General features: G+C 45.1%; 1 protein-coding gene across 5 annotated transcripts in view; it reads right to left on the bottom strand.

The window, feature by feature from the left end:
* The window catches only part of LOC144138782 (procollagen galactosyltransferase 1-A-like), a 498,445-nt gene that overhangs the window by 469,123 nt on the left and 14,581 nt on the right, over window positions 1-14,741 (bottom strand). For all 5 annotated transcript variants that reach the window (XR_013315976.1, XM_077671264.1, XM_077671274.1 and 2 more), the window contains exons 5-7: window positions 14,475-14,682; window positions 11,037-11,147; window positions 2,588-2,670 (exon numbers count right to left, since the gene is read on the bottom strand). Coding sequence is in view for 4 of the 5 variants with exons in the window: in XM_077671264.1 (XP_077527390.1) it covers window positions 2,588-2,670; window positions 11,037-11,147; window positions 14,475-14,682 (402 nt within the window). In the remaining variant the exon portion in view is untranslated. The remainder of the gene's footprint in view (window positions 1-2,587; window positions 2,671-11,036; window positions 11,148-14,474; window positions 14,683-14,741) is intronic.

Raw genomic sequence — 14,741 nt, forward strand, 5'->3', positions numbered from 1 at the left:
CAGCGGGAGTCTCTAATGGAGTCTTGAATTCAAGACCCCGACCCACATTTTCATGCTCTCATTAAAGCTTATTCTCTCTCCCCCTCTCTCTGCTAAATAGTCAAATAATGCCTTACATGGGTTCAACTGCACAGTGCAGCCACTTTTGTGAATTCCCTTCAGTGTTCTGTTAAAGAGACCCTGCAGCACTTACCACTGACTCTTCGGAATGCATTTTGAGGTAAAGTCTATTGTCCCAGCAATCTCCTCCCGCACAAATTCTAAAAATCCGTCCAGTATCAACGTAGCTACGCGAGATGAAAAATCGCACATACGTAATCGTTCCCTCTCAACTTGACCATGGACTACACAATGAAGGCTGCGCATTCTCTCCTGGAGAGGGGGGCGGCTCGTGATGTTCTCTTCGGTGGCCTTCGATATATGACAGGCTGGGGAGTTTTCTCTTTTACTCCACAACATGGAGTAGTCTACTTCCGGTGTGGTGTGGGCAAAGCAGGCATTGGTGCCTGCCGCAAGCTTGCACTCAGGCTGGTAGGGTGTTTTTGAAGCAATAAACATTTGTTGTCAAGCGGTCTTGTTGCAAGTGAAGTATTGAGTTTGTCACTCCAACTTTTTTTCCAGGGCTTTTACCCTGGTCACCTCCCACTTTTATGAAGACCAATAAATAAATAAAGAAAGAAAGAAAGAAAGAACTCCGCACATGCTTGGAACACACAAGAAAAATGCCAAAACTGTATGTACACGTTCAGGCATAGATGTGGTTGGTGCACAGTGCCGACAATGGCGGATCGTCAAGGAAATGCGAGAAATAAACCGTGACGTTGACCAACAGCAACCAATAGGTCAGTCACTGCTGTAATGACGTCATTAAACCAATGCATAGTGAGAGAAACTGAAGAGAGCGTGGTTGGTTTTCCCGCATCTTTCACGGCGATTTGCAAGTGTACCGCTTCATGTGCACAAGTAACATTTGGCTAAGGTATTCCTGGCAGTGTAATCTAAGCGTAGCGCAGGTCTATTTGTGCTGCTCAAAACGCACTGTAGGATTCCTTTAAGGGATATGACAACATGTGCTTATGTTCTGGTAAAAAACTGTGGAATACAACACTGAGACAAAATGCAGCACCCGTGCATCAGCCCAGAAATCCTTACACAGCCAGTTACAAAATGTTGAAAAATTACCATAAATTGACTTCACTCAGAGTGTGGACAAAGCAAACCAGACCTTACTTAAGCATCAATTACTATGCATGTATCACCACATCAGTGCTGTGCATTTATTGAAGTCTCAACAAAGTACTATGTGCACTCGGGCATTAAATCAAGTGTGTGCATTTCCTATCTACATGGGATACAAAGGCAGAAGAATGTTATAATGTTCCTGCACATTCATTTGTTTAGCACCAGTCTGCCTTAGTTTTCAGTGACCTGCAATCCTTAAATGCCTAACAACAACCATACTTGATGTTGCCCACAGCACATTCATTCCTATGCCAGTTGACCAAAGTATTTCTAAAAGCTCGTTTTCTTCGTGCAGAGCTGCTTCAGCACCCACTACAAGACACAAAAAAATCTAACATAGCACGCAGAGACTTCTAGTGCCGCAAGCTAGCATTGCATTTAAATGCTTAGCACCAGACATCTCAGAGAAGGCAAAAGGAAATAACTAAGACAGCTCCTAAGGACAGCTAGCATCCAACAGTGCAACACAGCACATCATTACAAGGAAATATACATGAAAACATCCTATAGGCAATTACAAAAGATATTACACAAATTACCATAAAACTTGGTTAAATTATAGCTAGTTGAGAGGCAAGAAATAATATAATGCCTGCCTAGTAAATTGCAAACACATGGCTCAACCGGTTAACAACAAGGTTGGGAACATTGACTAAAAAATTTAGAGTGGCTGTACTTTATGCCAGACTGCGGTGTAAGTGGGGAATGTACTAACTGTGATGACCTTTTTTTTTTTTTTTTTGACGATAGTCTCTGGGCTACTTGGACGTGGAAATTTTGGTCTGTTTGTCTGTCTGTCCATCGGTCCATAGATTCAGCTGCCCGGCCAAAGTTAAGTCGAACAAAACGCTTATGTAGGCAAAGCATTTCTAAACTTCTCAATCTAGTGGCAATGTTCATACTCGTCAACACTGTTCAGCAAAAATAAAACATTATGCATATTTGAGGCAAAACGTCAACACATAAGTGATATTAGTGGTGTTCTTGTAATTAAAAATACATGGCTGCTTCATTTTTGCAATAGGAAATGATAATACGCCATCGCCCGCTGCCACCTGCGACACTAACCCTCCTGGCGGAATTCCAAGAATTTCAACAGTAATGAAAGATTCCAGCACATGGCGCACGCAGCGCACATGGAGCAGGGCCTTAGAGTGGTGCATTGGAACGCGGCAAAATTGAATGCATTTACGTGGCAGGGGTGGCAGATAGACAGACTATCGTCTTCAGAGGACATTTGCTACGAAGTGAGTAGATACGCGGCCAGTTTCTTTTTTTTTTTCTTCTTCTTTTTTGTATTTATACAGCAGATGTAAGCCTTGCTTATGATAGCACGTACTCTTACCTGATCAAAGCCAAGGCTGTCTCTTTTTGGAGGCACTACCAGGGACTCCAAAGCTGGTGAAATCGTCAGTGGCTCGCCATCCACTATAATGAACAAAGAAGCAAGACACATACAATCATCAAGTCTGTTTGGAGCTTCAAATGTGCTTGACGTCTAGTTTCAGGTATCTGATACCTAAAAGATACTAGAGCATAGTTTGGAGTCTATAAAAACCAACTATATTGCGTTGGTTCTGCTGAATGCCCAAACTCAGCCATTTGAACTAAGGCGAGACACAAAGCGATAGCCAGTCCCACTGATGACACTACCAAGTTTCCCAGATGTCAGTGGCACCCAATACATGTTAGTACCCTGCAGAAAAGACGAAAATGTTGTTTCAACAATGCAGTGGCATTAACATTAAAGAGGGAACTGCCCACTTCCCCTTCCAAGCTCATTATTATTTCATACACTCGAAAACCACACAATGTAGTCCAAACAAGACGCTCTTGAGGAGGAGGAGGAACACATTTAAGGAACGAAGGCTCTAGGCCCATTTGGAGAGAGGGCTGGTAGGTTGGGAGGGGGGCTATGGGGCGGTACGAAGACAAGCTGGATATGTGTCCCATTCACGTCACGTGTTTTCGCCAATCTCAGCCTAAGCTGGAGGTTGTTCAAATGGAATAGTTTTCGGCACAGAGCATCAGCCGAGTGGGTGGGCTTGGTTGGCATGGGTTGCAGACTCACTGCTCTAGACTGCTCATGCAAGACCACCATTCAACAAGAATTGTGTAGTGAGTCCTAGGGTACCGATTGTATGAGAGCTTATGGGGATTGAGGAGTCATTTGTAGGGGGTGTGAATGTGCAATAGCGAGTGCAGAACAATGTGAAGCCCGTAACGTTCAGTGTATGCAACTGAAATCTTTCATTTTAGAGCACCAACATTTTTAAAGGTGCCCACGCACCCAAAAACCATACCCAAAGAAAGAAGTAATCAGTGTAAAAGCTGCACAGTGCAAAAACAAGAGAAAAGGCAGCTCTTGCACAAGCTGATACAGTGCAAGTGAGCAGGTGGCAACAAGATAACGCATAATTATGTATTTATTATAGAGATATGCAAATATTTGAAACTTCGAATAGCTCACCAATTTGATCAGCAGCACAGTTTTACCATTCGAAGTATTCGAAGTTTTAGAATGTCCAAAATTTACAGATAATAGAGCAATAAAAGTTGGCCCTGCCACATGAAATGTGAACATTCGAACTCAATTGTACAGCATGACTCCCCAGGTTGGCTTTTTTGCATGACACCAAAGCTGTGCAAAAAACCTAACTTGTGCAAGCCTTGTTGTGCAAGCCTCGGGTTAGATTTCAGTGCAGAAAAATCAGGAATAATGGTTTTCAATTATGCTACCACTGACGTAGTGTCTATCCAGCAAGGCGAATTACCTAGAGTGAAGGAATATAAATATTTGGGAGTGTGGATAAACGAAGGGGATAACTACTTAAGAACTCACGAGGAGCAACTTAAGGTTAAGGGAAAGCGAAACGCAGCTATAATGAAGCATAGAGCTCTGTGGGGGTATAACAAATATGAAGTAGTTAGAGGAATGTGGAAAGGAGTAATGGTTCCGGGTCTCACGTTTGCGAATGCTGTACTCTGCTTAAAATCAGATGTTCTATCAGGCCTGGAAGTAAACCAGAGAACGGTAGGACGTTTGGCCTTAGGCGCACATGGAAAAACAACTAACGAAGCAGTTCAGGGAGATATGGGCTGGGCGTCTTTTGAAGTTAGAGAAGCACAGAGTAAAATATGCTTTGAGATGAGGTTGAGGGCAATGGATCAACGAAGGTGGGCAGCTAAGGTATTTAGGTACCTATACTTGAAAAGCGTGGACACGCAGTGGTTAATAATAAAGACCAAAAGGCTAACGATGAAATACGGAAAGAACAGTGGAGAACCCAAAACAGCCACGGTAACCAAAAAAGAGGCAAGGCAGATTGAAACGAATAAATGGAGGGAAAAAATGGAAGCTAAAACGTCGTTAGAGGTGTACAGGGCTGAGAAATTGAACATCAGAAAGGAAAATTTTTGCGATAATTCCCAGGGCAGTGCTTTGCTTTTTGAGGCTAGAGCAGGTTGCCTGCGAACTAAGAGTTTTGTGGGGAAGTATTCACAAAATGATGGGGTATGCGTGGTCTGCGGAAAAGAAACAGAAACTATGCGGCGCATAGTGTTAGAATGTGAGGGTATCCATCCAAATCTACATGAAGGGAATATTGGGCTTCCAGAAGCCCTAAGATTTAAGAGTATCAGAGAGGAAGTTAACTTCAAAGCTGTCGAGGAGACGAAAAGAAGATTAGAATGCTGGTGGACGAAAAGCAGAGAGGGGAATATTGCCTAGGACAGTTACCACCTGTAACAAAAAAAAAAAAAGTATTTTGGGCCTAATAAGCTTTAGTGCCTGCCCTAAGCAGCGCTAGTATTAAACCAAGAGTGTAAAACATGGTTGTATTAGTCCTTTTTGGTAAGATGACATGTCATCACCCCGCTTCAAAGGGGAAACCAAGAGCAATCATCATCATCATGTGTGAAATGAGTTATGCTGTATGCCAACTCTGATGTATGTTAGCTAAAGTGGAGCGCTACTTGTGTAAATTTGATAAACTGAAAAGAAGATTAGATTATGGGGTTTAACACGCCAAAGCTACACCTGGGCTAAGAGGCACACCGTAGTGGAGGGCTCCGGATTAATTTTGACCACCTGAAGGGGATCTTTAACGTGCGCCAAAATCTCGACGCACAGGTGTTTTCACTTTTCTCCTCCATCAGAAAAGCAGCCACCGCAGCTGGGGTTGAACCCGCATCCTTGGGTTCAGCAGCACAATGCCTTAGCCACTGAGCCACTGTGGTTGGTTTAAAAAAAAAACGAAAAGAAGTTTTCTGTCTATACCAGAGCATGAGTGAGAAATCGAGTTATTGCTTGTTGGCTTGCAGTAAGGTTGTACCATCTATCAGCATTCCTAGCCTCTTTTCAATGACTGTCAAATATATAGATGACTGTGAAATATATAAAATTTTAGCAGGTGAATTCTTCTCTTGGCAACACTGAAAACCGCCACGACAGCGCCTGCTGTGTCTGTGCACGCATCCACACCTTGCAGAAGAAAAAAAAAGGCCCCAGTATCCGGCGTCTGCACCGTTACCACCCGATTCTCGGCCGTGGCGTCAACAGACATGAATAATAACACTGACATTGTGTGGTGATGCTCTACTTGCCCTTGAGAACTTCACATCACCACCGTAGAAGGGAGCCGCGGTTGCGAAAGAAAGCGGCACGACACACAAATGCCTACGCTGCATCGCAATTGCCTGTGAACACGGATATCGACACAAGTGCGCTTGCACCTTGCCCACGGCAGAGTCGCTCAGTACTAAAGCCAGAAAATGCTTCAGAAGAAATTGTGAGCATTCACGCACATGGCGACTGAGATACGACTATAGCATAGAAGTGAGTGCATTGTTAGTTGGAAGACTAGCGACATCTATCAGCAAGTGGCCGAGTGGCCGACAAAGAAAGCGCTCGTTGAGAGCTGAGCAATCCGTGGCCAAACACAGCAGCTGGCAATCAGCTCACCTAGGCCAATGACTTCACTCATTTCTTGCGACAGGTAACTGTTAGACGCTGCGCGAAATAGTACTTGATGTCGAGGTGATGCTTTTGAGCTTGGTGGAACATAATACTGTTGCTGCTGCAGCCTGCACAAACGCTGCCCCACAACAGCACTACTACGGTGCTCAATTTGCAGCCTTTGAGCTACGACCAACTTGTACTCGCTCATAAGGAAGTTGGGGTTGAATTTGCAGCGTTGCCACACCGATGAACAGAACAGCCACGCTCTTTGTGTAACTGGTGTTAACGTGGCACACCCAACATTAAGCAATCAATCGAACTCCACTTGCACAAGAAAAACACAAACTGCGTTGCGGGCAGCCTGGCAGGCACGGAGGAGTCGTGGCCGCATGCACTGCACACGGCCTGTGCATACAATGTCACCTAAGCAACAGGAAGGCTCAGGCTCCGGCATGGCAGTGCACAGAAATGGTTACCAGTATGCACACCACACTAGTGAATACAACCTATAGATGGTATTCACTGAAAAGTTTAGCAAGCGATTTCCTCGCTTGGCAACACTGGAAACCACCATGTCTGTGCCACTGTGCCTGCGCATGCGCATCGCGCCCACATCTCACAGAGAAAAAGAAAACATCGGCGTGAGACGTCTGCCCCGCTTCAACCTGATTCTCGGCCGTGGTGTCAACAGATCTATTAATAATCGCACTGCCGTTGCGATAACCGATCTATTATTTATCGCACTCACATTAAGTGGTGGTGTCCTCCTTGCCCTCAGGAACTTCGCATCAGCAGAGAATGAAACCACGGCTAAGAACAAAAGCGACACTGCGTGCGAGAGGCCGACGCTGCTGTTGCCTGCGCCCACAGATGTCGACACAAGTGCCCTCTAATACGTGTTTGAGTACAAAAATCAAATCATGCTTCTGAAGAAATACTTCACGCGTACGCTGATTTAAATACGATGATAGCATAGCAGCTAATGCACGTGAGGCCGTCTCCCCAGCTGTGCTCACACTCCCTAGTCAGTACAAGCGCTGGCAAATCGCAAGAACCCTTCAAACAAATAACTTGAGTTTATCTTCTGCACAGCAAAATTGTTGGCAACAATATTTCTGTTGTTGTCTTTGAACAGGTGACAGAACTTAAAGGAGCGATGAACTTGCAGCTTTCAGTAGCATACGCACATGACTTGTCCAGCACGAAGCAGTTGCAAGGCTCCAGAGTTTTTACCGCTACACCTAGTCACGCGATGATTTGAACCATGTTTGGCAATAGGTAGAACGTAGGGTGCTGCACGGAACAGTATTTGGCGTCGAGATATTACTTTGTGCTCAGTGGGGCACAGTTTGAACAGCTTGAGTTTGGAACAGCTTGGCGCCAGCGCGGCCAAGTACTGCCATCTTGTGGAGCCTGACGTAACACAGGTGCTGCGGCACATACATGGCGGTGCACTTGCAGGGTTGACTGCATGCGCGCCATGCCAGTGAATACAACCTATACTGCTCTATTGACACCATGTTGAAAATCCCAATGCATGCCAAAATTTTGTTCCAATAATCATTGGACATCACCCTGGAGGGGCACACGCTATGATACGTCTTTCTCGTTCCGAGGAAGTGCTGCCACAATTACGACGAACACTGGAGTCTTTCTTGTTCCAAGCAAGTGTTGCCACGACTACGGCGAATGCTAGAGTTTTTTTGGGAGGGGCCAATCTTGGCCAATCTCCCTAAGTGGGTATGCTTGGCTTGACATACGTGCACAGGGGACGCTGGGTGGTCGTTGCGCGGCATGTACACACGAGCGCAAGGCATTTTCTTGGTTTTGTTAACTACCGGGCGGCCGCTGCTCACATGCGCATGCTCGGAAATTCCTTAGTACTTTTAACTGCGGACACGAAAAATTACGATTTGCTGAACAAGCTTTGCTGTTAACCCCTTAAAGGCTCATTAAACGAAAGAATTATGTTCTAAAATGGCCAATTTTTTTAATGAGATGATATGCTTCAGTAACGTGTTCAAAACAAAAAAAAATGTTATTTAAAACATTTTACGGCATATAATAAAGTTTTATTGGTCATTCTCCACTCCATATACGCTATACCTGGGGCATATCAAATGTATTCGCAAATAAATTTCTGCACCTCCACAAAGTAAAGGCTGGGTTTCAATTGCCGCGCAGAGAACGCACTATTCCTCAATAGTTCACCTGAAGCTATGTGAGGCTACCATCTGTGTGGTAGCATTCAGAGCGCGGCACTACACAGACAGCTTCCTCGGGGTCTATGCGGTACCATTCACGGGAGCTTTCCATCGTATCATAGTGGCTGTATTCCCCTTCGGAGTCGCTGTCCGTAAAAACGCCATCGCTGTCCTTACTTGAAGAATCAAACATATAGCCGATATCCTCATCATTCTCGCTTTCATCATCTGAAGAAGACCGATTTTTCGCACCAGAACGCCGCATGGATGAGGCCATGTTTGTATACCATGCGGGAAAGAAACCACCCGTTCCGCTATCTAGTGTGGAAACTCTCATTGAATACAAGTGCCAATGGTGGAACCCATGCTGCCATCTATGTTGTAAATAGAAAAGCACCGTTTGACGAGCTCAGGTCGTCATAAGCCCTTAAAGGGTTAAAAACCTAAAGTGGCGAAATTCACATCTACAATTTTACAAAAGCAAGGCACAGTGAAAGCGCTTGAAGATAGAAGAAAAAAAAAAGCATTTCAAAATAAATATGCACAATTATTTCCCTGTTCTTGTGTCTGCACTCTGGCAACAGAATGCCGACACAACTAAATGTTTTGGTGAAGTGAGAGGAAAGTATAAGTGTGCAGCAGTGAACTGGCACTTGGCATACGTATTTGCATGAGCATGCTGAACTCCTGGGAATCACAGAATTAATTAAGCCACTGCTGGGGGACCTGGAGTAGTCATCTTGGTGAGGGAGTGTTAAGAGGAAGATAGAAGAACCCACTTCTCTTTTTCTTCATGTGATTCTTTGGCATAGACGCAGGGCCCTTCTGAAAAACCTTCCCCAGCCTTGGTGTGCAGGTACCATACATTCAGCATATCAAATATCGTTCTTTGGCGTTTCCTTTCCCACCCTTATGTAATCTCGCCACCAATTTTCCAAACATATGCACACGTTACTGCTGCAAAATTTGTGCCCGCCTTCTCTGCTTTTCTGTGCTCTCGCCATTTTGGATTGAGAAGGGAACGAGAATCCACGTGGGTTGCACAGGTGGCCAGGCCCCAGCATTACGCTGTGAGGGCTGTGTTGGGGGCCCCATCTTGATGATGGCAGTGATCTCGGGGCCCCAAAGGTTTCTTCATGGAGGGAACTATGCATGGTCCGAATGAATCCGAATTGCATCAACCCGGCTCGACAACAGCCGTGATCTTGGGACTCTGAAGCTTCCCAGAGGTGAACAGCGGGCGCTCTGAGTGAACCTGAATTGTGTCGCTGAAGAACAGTACCCCACCACAGACGCCTGGAAGTTAACTCTTCCTCCAGACAGGAGTACGTCAACTAAAGTTGAGCCCTCCCCCCCTCACGCCAGAACTCTCGTCACTACTGGCCCCCTTCATTGCCGTAATTCATTACATAAATTGCATGACACATGATGTCAAACTCTTTTGGCGTACCGGTGTCGTATTCTCCTTCTATAGTAACTCGGACAGTTTCCAAGTCCTTGTGCTTGTTGTGCACTTGTACGCCACCCCCACCCTCCCTTCTCATTGTTACTTTGTCCTCAACCTTGTTTCTGTGAGCTTTGCTGTTTCTTCATTCGTCTTTAATGTATGCTGGATTTTCATTCTTGCCTTGTTATTGAGCTCGTGTTGGTGAGGTCCACTTTGCTTTCTCTTTCATTCATTTTAGGTTTTCCTATTGTCAGTTAGCTCTAACCCCACAGTGGTGTCAACTGAAGTGTGTTACACTTGCACGCAGTGTGCCTGCAAGAAGCCATGAATGCCTTTCTAGTGTGTTCGGTTAAATTAAATGTGCTTTGTTGTGTTACAGACATACCATGTCTCAACTCACGCCTCATGCCAGTATCTGATCAGGCGTGGGCCTAAGACCAGTTAGCATGTCCGAATCACTTCTGATCGGCACGCAGGGGGAAGTTGTTTGCCACTCTTCCTGTGCGAGCCGTCAACCTCGGATAGAGCTGTGGCTCGTGGCATAGGCCTTAAATTGCATTAAGAGTTTCCTTGTTTCCATTAGCCTCCACAACACCTGTAACCTTCAACCATTACATATTATGCTATACATTTCACACTTGTTTCTCCCTGGACTGCAAAGGAAGCAGACAGCCAAGTAATCTGATTGAGTAGCGGAGAAATGCCAGCATCTGCTGCTGTTCATGGGTTGAACTTTTGCTACTGCTAACTTGAAAGAGGAAACTCTTCAATAGCCCTCTTCTCCCCCTTTACCAGCAAATTCAAATTTGGGTGTGCAACTTAACAGCCTTGTCAGGATTCACACAAAGCCTTCTACTTTAAAACTGGCAACCTTCTTTGGCAACGGCATTTGTGGACCAAAGGAGCACCCACAGTTGTTGCACACGAGAGGCTACAAAGGTAGTGGGTGGAGAGGGCAAAAGAAAGAATTCCTCCCCAACTTCCTAGTCTCTTTTCATCGTCACCACCTCCCACTCACCCTGCACCCCCTAGGGAGGCAACAACAAAATGGGGAGAGGAGACACCAGGTTTTGGGTACACTGACAGAGATCCACATGCAGAACTGTCGCAAGTCAGCAGGCTGGCCCGTAGATACCTCACGGGACGTCAAGAGGGAAATAAAATTGCTCCAATTCGCACACACCTGTGACGTCCAGCTTGAGGTTCAACAGTTCCTCTGCCTCTTGCGCAGGGGACTCGGTGGGAGCCAAGATGTGGCCGTACAGGTCTTTGTTGCTGACAAACATCTCCACGCCTGCACGGGAGCAAACCAAAGTTGCTGGTAGTGCGCAGCACACACGATCACACACACAATAATTACACCTAGTGGGGTGATTTCTGCAAAATTATCTCCTTTTCACTGGCCCACATTTGTAAACCCTGCCAACCAAGACCTGGCGCACAGGTTTGGCAGCACCAAGTAACTCTATAACAAGGTATAAAGCATCGTTATTACCATTCGATGCAATGTAAATACAGTAAAGCCCGCTTATATCGAACACGGATATATCGAATTATTGCTTACATCGAACCCTAGTATAATTTTGGTAAAAATTACATGCATTTAAAACTTTTTATATCGAACGCGATTTTGCTCACAATGGATATATCGAACTATCCCACGCGGGATTTTTCGCTCTCCTTGGGCATGCAGCAGGCTTTCCCGCAATACATCGACGTGCAGCGGTGTCGCGGGTGTCGCTTGCCACTCCCGCGCGAGCTTGGGCGCATCCAAATCGGCTGTGGCAGAGTGGACCAGCTCCACGCATGCATGCCGTTGGAGCCAAAAGCGCCACATTGGGCGCTGCGGGCTGCGGTGTCACCGAACTTCAAGTCCGCGCCACTCCCTGCCCACACTTGCTCGGTTCTCTGGGTTCGCTGTTATTCGCTTATATCCATGCTTGTTTCCGTTCTGTCGAAGACGCCAAGAACTCCGTACCGCTTCCGAGCACGAGTGAAGCCGTCGCTGCCGTGGCCCTGCTACGGCGATACTGCAGCGCCATTGAGGGCAGTAGTCTTGTGCTTGTCGACTGTTTAGATACCGTGGAGCAAGCAGTCACCAGCAACGCGTTGTGCTCCATGAAGCAGGCTACACACACGTATGTTCTTCCGCCCCAATAAATTAATGTTTTCTTTCCGAGAAAGTTTCGTATCATTAGTAAACTGCAGGGAGGTAAGAGCTCAGCGTAAGCTTGTGACTCCGTCGGCAAGATTGCTCTCATATAAGTTTTTTTTTTGCTTCACTTTCTATATCGAATTTTTGCTATATCGAACTATTTTACAATCCTCGCACTGTTCAATATAAGCGGGCTTTACTGTAAAGCCGTATGCAACAGAGCATTTTAAGCAAAAATTAGCATGCTTACAGCAGAAACTTCAGAACAAGATGCAACTGATGTAAGCAAAATTTATAAGCTGGCACGGTTGCCAAGTTTTCACAACACCCTTAAACATGTTTGTATTGTGCAGCCCGACTGCCAAGTTCTGTACCCCAATAAAAATCCACAATGTGTCAACTATCTCATACTATTTTCACATTTTCATTAGTAACAAATTAGTCAAAACAACACCACTCGTTTTTAATTAGTGCATTTACTTGAAGATCTTCAATTAGAACACCACCAAGCATCCAAAAATATGTTGCGTACTGAAGTTTCTGCAAAAATTCCCTGAGCAAAAGAGAATTTATGGCGCTCAAATAAAATATAACATAATGCGAGTGCGACGTGAATATGCACTCATGTCTGCATGGCACGGCGATGTCCACTGCAAGAGTGTGTTGCGCTGATGTGCAAGGCCTGGATTTTGCCATAATTGTTCAGAGCTCAAGCTCAAGGATCATGCTCAGTGGCCACTCAAGGGTCATGCTTAGCTGCATCGAAGGCGATCAGATAGTGCACCCGTGGAAGTGGCAAGAGAAACACGTCAACAAGCAAACTGAGTGTTTCATAAAACATCTCTTTAGCTTCATTTTTATGACTGAAAACAGGAACTACACTTGTCATTCATTGCTTGATACAATCTTCTAACATTTTACCCTCAATGCATGAAGAGCTACGTTGTTTGTGATACATAGGCAAAATGGCCAGGATGCTGACATAATTGTGACTAAATGGATGCAACAATGCAATACGGTTATGTTTTAATTTCAATTTAGCATACTTCGGTGTTAGTGAGGGAGCACTACAACTTGCTGGGTTTACCATTTTATTCTAGTGCATTTTAGGAAATTCGCATGATAACTAGGATGAACACAGCCGCATTTCGCAGGAGTGTTCCACAAGCGCGATTGTCATTTCCCATGTTGCAAGAGATTGGAAAGAAGCATCACCAGGCCCGATTCTTAGCTTCATAGAGTTCATTCTACCACAATGAGCACTTATACACTAACCTGTACAAGGAAATATGCGAACTGGGTTGTCAAAAAAAAAGAACAAGTAACCATAAAAATATTGGCGACGAGTCAGCAAAAGCAACAGCCCAGCTAGTAAATGTTCCACCCCTATTCTGTTCTCCAGGAACATCAGCTTGGCCTCCTTTGCACCCCAAATGTACAGCCCTCTCCATAGCTACAACGTGGCATTCTGTTAGTCTTGCCTTGCAGCTCCTTGAATGGTTGCGAGTGCCTTTGCCTTTCTGTTTCTTCTTAAATTTAATGTTGCATATCAAATAATACATAAGGGTTCCCTAAAAAATTATTATTGGGCAGAATAATTGTCTACGAAAATGCAAGTAAAACTTCACCACGCAGCTTCGACTGAAAGGTTCATTCAGGCACTCAAAATGCTGTTGCTGTAAAGGTGTATGTAGCTTGCATTAATACAACTCCTCCTTCACTGTGAAAGCAGGCTGTTTCTCTACCTTATACAATCAAGATTAGGTCCCAATGAATTCCACATTCAAACAAGTTAAACAAATGACCAGCATGTACAGCCCTCTCTTGGTGCACGCTTTCTAAATGCATGGTTTTAGTCTATGTACTGTTTAATACAATACCCTCCTCTCCTCATGCAATGCGGTTATTAAAAGGTGGTCATTCTAGTTACAACTCGCCTTAAAGCCTGCTTCCAGGACCACTTAGGCTGCCAAACAGCTCCGGAAGCAACAGCGTCCCATCATTCATTTTAAAACCACAATTACTAATTATGCATGAAATGAAACTGCATAGTTATGGGGTCACCTTATTGGTCAAACAAGTCATGTTAAAATTTGTTCCTAAATGCACACATTAAAATGCGAGTTGAGCCAGCTCCCGAGACCACACAATTTTCATAGAAGCCCTTGCAGATTCCTCTCATCTTTCACAGCATGCGTGTGTTAGAAACAGTTGAAATTTCAACTTTATTTCATTACACGCAATGCATCTTGGCCGAGGAATTTTAAGATTTATCATTCTGAAATTTGTACCAGTCATTATCGTATAACCTAGATTGCACTGTACTTGAATATCCTACTGCCATAAACCCACAAATGTCTGATCAGACCCCACTGTTGCTCGCTTTGCTTTGTTTTGACCACAAGTGCACCGCACACTCCCCACAAGCACAGCCTGGAAGCTGACACTTTCACAGCACAGCCTCACCCGCAAACTTGGCAGAGTGTGCGAAGGCGATGACGTCGTCGTTGGGTCCTGTGTAGCCCTCCAGCTTTCTTGGGTCATACGTCAGCTTGCGGGAGTCCGCGTGGTTCAAGTTGATCAGTGTCGCAGAGTGGACCATCACCACGGGAAACACACCAACCTTCTCTTTCTCCAAGATTGGCATGTACTCATCCGTGCGTTCATAGTAACCCTGGAAACAGAACGTTTTGTTCTATATTCCTTACCCCCTCCCAGCATTTGCTGTTTACT

This window comes from Haemaphysalis longicornis, unplaced genomic scaffold, assembly GCF_048455015.1.
Source record: "Haemaphysalis longicornis isolate Haplotype H1 unplaced genomic scaffold, Haemaphysalis longicornis Haplotype H1 scaffold_1, whole genome shotgun sequence".
NCBI classification, from domain to species: Eukaryota; Metazoa; Arthropoda; class Arachnida; order Ixodida; family Ixodidae; genus Haemaphysalis; species Haemaphysalis longicornis.